Consider the following 8,725-nt stretch of genomic DNA (forward strand, 5'->3'; position numbering starts at 1 on the left):
AGGTAAAAAAAACAAAAAAAAACAAACTCCAAACACCAGACCTATGATCTGACTGCAATAGTATTTTTTGCCTTCTGATGAGGGCTTAAAGCTGTCAGTATATAATAGTATTATATATTATATTATAGTAAATATGTTTTTTGGGCCGTAGGGACTGTTTTTTTGTGGCAGCACAGTTGGCCGCTGGGACGCAGCAGCATTACTCTTCTACCTTTCCCATTAAAAAATGGGAAAAAATAGTAGTTTAAAAACTGCAAATATAGTGAACATTTAAACTGATATTGATTTTTTTTTTTTAAGGCAGGCTTTTATTTAGATGTCTAAAATACATTTTGCCACAGCCTCCATTCACAGCAGTACATTGTTTGGCTTCCTAGCCTTCGACATTTCCTGTTAGGACTACGGATCAGTACCTCATACATCCGCTCTTTAAAAAATCACTTTAATACATGAATGCTAAAAGTGTATGGTAAATTGCCAGTCAAGATGTGTTAGTGATGGCAGAGCTACTCCCTGATTCCTGCCCCTGGCTGGCACTAATGCCTGTAAAACATTCCCCTTTGTAGGCAGAGTCAAGAAGAAATCATTACACTCGTAAGCATCCCTTTTGTTCTCTGTTTCAGCATGAGGCCTCCCAGTCTGTGCTCCTACCTATGTCCTCCACTTGCTCCAGGTAGTCATTGTAGTCTCTCAGACTAGAGAAGTCACTATCTCTCTTGTTGTATCTGCAAGAAAGAGCAGAGTTGCTAATACAAATAGTAAAACCTTATGAAAGCAAATACACGCTGACATTAATAGCTTCCATTAAATCAACCATGTTATAATACCATGTCTGCATACTGGCTAATAGACACACATTAGATGTCAATTAAGGGGCTATTAAAGAACAGATGAGAGGGAGGCAAGGAAGGCAGGGAGGGGCTGAGAAGTAAAAACCTGGCAGGGAAAGAGCCTTCCCGTTTGAGCCGCCCCCCCTGGGGAGACTCATTGTCTACAAAACAAACAGTGTAATGAGAAAGACAAAGGTGGCTTAAGAAGTGGGAGGAGGCATGAGATGACACATAAACACGCAGAGCCACACCCCTCCCCTCACTCACATCTTCAGCACCTTTTTGCGAATCTCCACCTCCTTATCTACAGTCGGGTCCTCGAAGAGCTGCACGCGGAAGTTGCTCTTCCTCAGGGGCGTGTCGCACTGCACGCAGTTACCCGAGCCGCGCACAAACAGCATCTCCACGCAGTTCTCGCATCTACGTGGGAGAGAAGACGACAGAAAACTGAAAATACCATCAAGCTGAGTTGGATGTTTCCAGAGGTGACCCTCTCCAGCAGGCTTAAAAGTCAGCTGTGAGCATGCGTGGGTGTATGTGGCTGCTGAAACACAATTTTCCTCACAGTAAAGCAAATTTGGGTTTTTCTTCTATGTCTGTAAGTTATCATCATGCGCTGCGGGTGATAATGGGGCATATGAATAATTCCTCTAAGTGCTCAAAGATGGCTGGAATAATGATTGGAATGTCGATTAGGCTGCCTCCAACTCTCAGACAAGAGGAAATTAGTCTGACACCCCATCAGTGGAGTGTCTGTCTGCACTGGAAAAACATTTGCTTTATTGTTATTTCAACAGACCTCAGTCATTCTGCCACGTTGCATAATATGATAAAATCCAGCTCAGTAATTCACAGTGTAGTCTGTCATTATAGGAATGGACTAAGTCTTATGTCATTTGAGAAAAGCAACAAAACAAAAAACCCATAGATGAACAGTGGCCGTATTTTGGGTATAGGAATACACTAAACTGTCATTGTTGCTTAGTATGTCCACAAGTAATTCCAACATTTCTGCCAGAAACTTCCACTATTCCTGACACGATGCCTAAATAAAAGGAAGTTGCGTTATAGACGAGTCAAAGTTACACTTTAAAATACTGTGTAAATCCAGGCAGCTAATGATCAAAGTATCTACGGTAAATCTGTTTAATGGATGCGATTGCTGTCCAAGACAAAATATGTAGCAGTACAGCAAAGTCATGATGAGTTTTACAGATGGCCTTTGGTTGCTCATATAAGCACCCATAAATCACAAGTCTCTTCTGTAAAACGAAGAAACATTTTTCAGATCATGCTGGAGAATTTCGGGTAAAGCCCAAGTTCAAACAGGACAGTTTACTGTAGGCACCATGACGCCGTGGCAACCTACCTGAGGGCACTAGGCTTAGCCATCAATCACACCTTTATACAGGTGGGCGATCACCCATCAGTCACACTCAAATGAGGAGTGGACAGGGAAGACAATGGGAATGTTCCTAAATCTCCCCTGATGGGGTGGAGGGCTTGGATAAACGTTTGCACAGTACACTCTTTTAATTAAGTCTCAGTGGAGCTTTAGTTCCACAGGAATCCACCTTCCTGCTTGTGACCACCTTCACAAAAACGGACAACATCTGGTTTCCAAATTTCACTACCTGCTTTTGAGCACTGACAGTTTTCATATTAACATAAAGCAAAGTTGATGGGGAAAATACAGATTTTCTTAGCGTACGTCACTGATGGTATGGTTGAGTCATTTCTTTCCAAAGTTGAGGCCTGGGCTTTACACACTGGTGCCTCATCAAAACCTCTCCGGGGGATGAAGCCCATTAGAACAATCATGATGGAGTCATCATGCAAGACATTTTGCTTCATCAGCAGGATTCAGACCAAAAAAGGCAGTTAAAGGAGAAACTGCAAAGCCACAGAGTTTGGCTGTTTACATCTAGCGTCTCAGATATGGGTCAAACAAGCCCAACCTGCTGAGTATGACAACCAAGCTTTCACAGCCACACAACAAACAGATACAACTTTGATGAAGCATTGTCAGAGACTATCTTACAAGCATCACAGTTCGGCTTGGCATCGATGAAGCCACAAAATAAAAATGAAAGCCGAAGGGCGGAGAGAAACATCTGCGTCGTCCAGTTGGTGCTTCAGAGCATGAGGAGCCTCTGCTCAAGTGTACTCTGGAAGAGGCAGATGTTCACTGTGGCCCCAGGCTACGGGAGATGTAGAGGCCTGGCCATATGGAGGTAGATGGTGGGATTCAGCTTGTTTCCACAGGCCCACAATGAGCCCATTCATCAACACGGGGTGCAGAGTGGGGCGTAGCTTGCCCCCTGCCCCATAAATGGACCACACAACAGAACCCTCCAAAGGGGAAAATCCTGTGTAACTCTAGAGCAAAGAGGTGAATGTCTAAGAGGGAGGGAGGAGACTTTTAGAGTCAATTTGCCATTTCTCTTCTGAAGTGCAACTTCTCTAAAAGACAGCTTTCCGATTGTGTGTCTGTTGCAATTTGTAATCAAAGGGGGGGGACTCAGAAATCTCCTGCCAAGGCTACACCGGATTGCTTGGCACACCAAAGAGACATTTAAGTGAGCCGACAGCTCTCTAGCAGCTTGCCATCTCTGTGTCCCTGGGCTGTTGTCGCTGACTGAGTACTCCTGACTCCTCCCTCTCTCACCTGTCCTGCTCAGACCTCCAGGCTCCTATCTTTCCCATCTGCAGCTGTCAGCAGGTCAAAGAAGAGGGGGTGGTAGGAGGAGGGTAAACAGGGTCCTGGCTCAGCAAAGAGGCCTCTACACCACCTCCAACCCCCACCGCCCATAAGTGATATTGCCTGCATCTTTGTCTGCTTGTTCAAGACAGAGTGAAAACAAAATAGCACCATAAACAGACGGGATCTGGATTCACTTGTTTCTGCCACAAGGCACCTGATCTTCACAAAGCAACCACTGAGTGCAGACAGAGCAGAGTTGTCTTCATGTCAAATCGTGCTCTCACACTCTGTCCTGCCCTGTAACCTACAGTACCATCAGCAGCACAGTCAAAAAATGCTGAAGTCCAGGAATATGATTCACAGGAAGCCGACATCAGCTTGTGTGAGCTTGAATAAATAAAGCTTAGATTTGGTGTACTTTCTTGAGAAGCAAAAGGAGCAGAGTCACAGGTTCCAAAGTTCTTAAATAATAATCACAATGTTCCTCAAAATAAAAACAGGGATCTGAAAAACGGAAACCTGAGGTCTGACTGATGTTGGCCTCTCTATTAGCAGCAGAGGCAACAGAATTTTAATTTGCTGCCTGGCTGTCTTGGCCCCATGGAACTTCTATCTTGACTTCTTCCTTAAATGAAATATTTTATCATTTTGGGAAACATGCTCGAAATCTTTTATGCATGAAGAGCGCTTTTCCTTCTGAAACTCTGAATGCCAACTTTTGCTACTTGACTACTGTATATCAACATGGAACACACAACCACCAGATACAGGAAACAAGCTTCTACTTAATGAGGTGTGTCTGTCCTCACTGTAGCGGGTGGACCCCTCTAATCCCCACCATATGCCTAACCTACTATCGTTTGTGCCTGCTTGTGCCCAGTGTCAAATGCCAAAGGACACGAGCCTGGTGTCATTGTGCAAAGGTAATAAATAACACACATCAAATGCCCCCAGTGACAGGGATACAAAATGTGCTGTGGTACAGTTTAAATTTAGATGTATGCTAGAGGTGAGGAAGCTCAATACCGCATTGCATTGCTGGGGCAGAGAGCCTGGTCTGCCCACACTGGAATGGCCACTCAGCCAGCTGAAAGAGAGGCTAACACTTATTAAAAAGAATGATCCAATGTAGCCAGTCCAACTAGGGCCGCAGCTAATGATTACATTCAGCATTGACTGTTTAATGCCAATTTAATCATTTAGTCCATATTCACAAAATAAAGTAAAAAAAAATACCCAGCACAGTTTTAAGGAAGCTTAAGGTGACATTTTCAAATCACTGTTTTGTTCAAACAGCCCAAAAACCAAAGGTATCTGGAAAAGCAGTAAATTGTCACATTGGGTCTGGATCAAATGAATGTTTTACATTTTTGTTTGGTGTATGACTTAAAACAATAAATAGATTGACATCAAAATTATTGTCAATTCATTCTTTGTCAATCAACCATTCCATCTGTTGCTTCAGCACAAAGTTCAAAATCAACAAACATTAAAATCCAGGACTATAAATGCACTAAGTCACTAGCATTCATTTCCCAGACAGTTAAAAAGATTGTTATGTCAAATTTTTATTCAGAAATAGTAATAGAATATGCTAAGAGTCTAAAAAGGACAGATTCTAGCCTGGGACGTTTGCGCCGACATGAACATCTTTATAATTGTTTCTACTTTAGCTTGTGGGTTTAGGTATACGCAGACATACTGTACGTGTATGTACACATTTGTCTTTCTAATTTTGGACTTTTTCAAATTTCCCATTCTGTCTTATTCACTTTCTTTGCATAAAGTTGGTGCTTGCACCAAGTGGAAAATCACTAACTGTGAAATTGAAACACAGCGCTCACGCTGCAGCACAGGTCTCCATATATATCAACAAACAAACAAACAAACAACACCAGTGATGAAAATACTAATACATTTTTAGAGTACAGCAGTTTCAAGTGGTGCATTAATTCACTGTCGCACCAGCTCTGAGGAACAAATCCAAGGTGACCTGGTCTAGGACATCTCGCTAAATTGCTTCATTGCAGAATCATTTTAATTTTCTATGTGTAGCCCTGCATCCAGACAGAGGCAGTGAGTTATGAGCTTGCTGACCTGATGACAAAGCACGGCCACTTCCTGATGGTACGGTCAATAAACAAAGGGTTGAAAGAAGATGCTCTGATCAGCCTACCACACTCACTGAATGATGCTCTTCATTTAAATGACCAGATGACAAGGTTGAATAGTGCAAAATATGCCATAAACATGTTGCACTGACATGAGGATGACCAACCAAAACTGTAGCCTAATAGCAAACAGGACAAATGTAAAGTAGTACTAGAACAATTAGGTAGAAAATGAAATGATTCCACTTGTGTAGCTATTTTAATTAAAAATACCCTATATTTTCTGATCACAGCAAAGACTTGTTTACATGTTTTTCTTTTAGGATACTGCAAATTGAATTTAATTCAAATTTCATTCCGTTTTTAATCTCAATAATAATTTTTATTGTGGTAACTTGTGCTGGGTACTTGTAAAGTGTTCTTTTAACAGGAGGGTAGAGATGGGAGATCTGGCCAAGGAAAATAAAATTACAATAATATCACGATGCATTTAAATGCAATCAAGACTCACAATCTAAGTTGTGCTATTTTTTTTTCTCAATTTTGAAGTATCTTATAATTTTCTCAATTTGTATCATACACAATGTTGCCCTTAAAATATTTTTGGCACAAGCTCCTCATGCACTATGCCGCATGCCATAACATGTGCTGTTTATGCCACCCAAAGAAGAGCCGCATGAAGTAATTTGCTCAGTCACCATTACCATCTCAGTCAGTGAGGTTATGGGCAGCTTGGAAATCACCGCAAAAGGACAAGACCACTATGATCCGCCTATAAAGTAGACGTAATCGCCTTCAAGAGCGATCACAAGCCAAAATGTTCAGACCAGCCACCTATACACCCGGGTTATACTGCAGGTAGATCTGCTGTAACTGACCCACCAAACGCACACTGATTAACAAGTAAGTAAAAAGCTTTTGTTTATTGATAAGTCTTGATACAGTTAAGTTTAGGTACAAATGTGGAAACTATTAGTTTAGTTAACAGTCTGGGAGTGATTTCCTCCTGTAGCTACGGTAGAATCCATAAGAATGAGGTTTAGAGAGAACACAATTCATCAGTTCAGGGTGCAAACCACAAAACATTCATGCTTTAAAGAAGACATATTATATATTAGATTGGATTGGTTCTTTTAATGGCCCTTTTTAATACATCTGGATAGTTTTGCATACAAATAAGTGTGTGGTTAAAGTTAACAACACTCATCATCAATCACTCTCCTCCGTGCCATCCTGAGCTTTCAGTACTTTCCATAAAATGTCACGTTTCAAAGGAATGACCTCTTCTTCAGCGGTACAGAGGGAAAAAGCTCTCTCTCAGTGACTGAGACGAAAGCATCAGCTTGACGACCTCTTTTACCAGTTTTTACAGAGCAGGCAGTGCAGGTCAGGTGCAAACCACCGGTGTAATAAGAGCTGACTGTCCTGAGTATTAAAAACGTCTGGCAACCCTAACAGTTGTTATTATACGAAGACTGACTGAGCATAAAACCCACACATAAACTGCGTCAACTCGCCTGCTGATGAAGTTTAGTCTTAATTAGCGATATTAATAATGTATTACCAATAAGAATATAGAGCTTATAACGAGCAGCAAGTCAACATACACTGATATCAGAGAGCTGTTGAACTGCTGGCTGTCAGCTAATGGTTCGTGAAGATTAGCAAAATGTTTCCAACGTCTTTTGTACATCAAGATTTAAGAGAAGATAAAAAGCTTACCGCAGATGGAAATAGTTTTAAAACAAGACTTAACCGCCTAATGTAGGGGTTCCTTGTGTTGGTATGTGTCTATTTGCAGATTTTGAAAATATCGTCGCGCCGGGGGGAAATTTGCTTCAGTGTACATGTCTTAGCTGTCAGATGTAAATACTCACAGCGTGTGACCGCAGACATTCACCATCAGCTTCAGCGACGGATTTCTGTATTTGGTTGTTTTGCATCTCGGACACCCCTGGTCGTCCATTTCTGTCTGTGCTACACAACATAAAAAGCTTGAGAAAAAATGTCAACAATTTGCAGCTCTCCTGTGCTGTCGGCGAACCGCAGCGTCACACAGAATGTGGTCCGACGGGAAACGTCACTAATGAGATAAGTTCCTATGTAATGACAACCTCTTCGACAGTGGTGGTCACACTGTGGTGCAGGCGCACCCAGGGGTCCTTGAAGGCGTCCCAGGGGGTTTGAGTTAAAAAAAAATAAATAAATAAATAAAAAAAAGCTGAGTGGTATATTTTCACTCATCCACACAAAGGTTTTCTTTAGAGAGGATGTACAGAATGACAGAATGGATGTTTTGATTATAGGTTTCACTGTCTCCTCCGTGCAGTATCCTATGGATTACTCTCATAGATTCCATGATCTAATGTAAGCCTTAACCGAAACATAATTGAAACCAAAACCCCTCACAGATGTTGTTCCCCGGGGCTTCTGCTACGACGTAGTTTCATATAGGTTGAGCGTGTAACTGTTTGGAGAGAAGATGTATATACCATTTAGTTTATTATTAACAGTGAATGATGGACATAGAAAATTTGTATTATTATATCATAGTAATGAAACACTAGCACCAGTTCCAGAGCTGGGTAATCTACATTTAAAATGTCCAAATGTTGTATCTCTGAAACATATGTATTTTTGCAATTATAAAAGCCAAATCCTAACCTATGTGTCATATAATGAATATGTATAAATATATTTAACTGATCAGACAAACGGAGATCGCTGAAATGAGACTCTGGTGTCGCATTAGACTGCAAATTATCATTTACAAGAGACAAACAGTGGATATACTGCTGCAAGACTACTACGGGCTTCTACAGACTTAGATGTGGATTATTAATCCTCTATTTTAAAGGTATTGTTGTTGTTATTTTTGTGAGATCGTCCAATGTGTGAAGGACTTGGGGGACAAACAAACTGGCAATATTTACACCTCAGTCACAATCAACACCCGGAACTATGGATCTGTGCTGAAAGTTTAAATGTCTCCACCTTTAACATTACTGCTTTTTAGGAGCAGGATCTAACGAGGTAGGGAGTGGGTGTCAGCGTAAAAAGAGTCTAAACGAAAACAGATC

The 8,725-nt window shown here is 41.4% G+C and overlaps 1 protein-coding gene across 1 annotated transcript in view; it reads right to left on the minus strand.

Annotated features, from left to right (window-relative positions):
* The window catches only part of mnat1 (MNAT1 component of CDK activating kinase), a 32,959-nt gene extending 25,236 nt beyond the window's left edge, over window positions 1–7,723 (minus strand). Inside the window, exons 1-3 of the mRNA XM_046412330.1 lie at window positions 7,523–7,723; window positions 1,098–1,250; window positions 652–725 (exon numbers count right to left, since the gene is read on the minus strand). Of these exons, the coding sequence (XP_046268286.1) occupies window positions 652–725; window positions 1,098–1,250; window positions 7,523–7,611 (316 nt within the window). The 5' untranslated portion in view covers window positions 7,612–7,723. The remainder of the gene's footprint in view (window positions 1–651; window positions 726–1,097; window positions 1,251–7,522) is intronic.
* Between the last annotated feature and the right edge of the window lie 1,002 nt (window positions 7,724–8,725).

Source organism: Scatophagus argus, chromosome 15 (genome assembly GCF_020382885.2).
Source record: "Scatophagus argus isolate fScaArg1 chromosome 15, fScaArg1.pri, whole genome shotgun sequence".
Classification (NCBI taxonomy): Eukaryota; Metazoa; Chordata; class Actinopteri; family Scatophagidae; genus Scatophagus; species Scatophagus argus.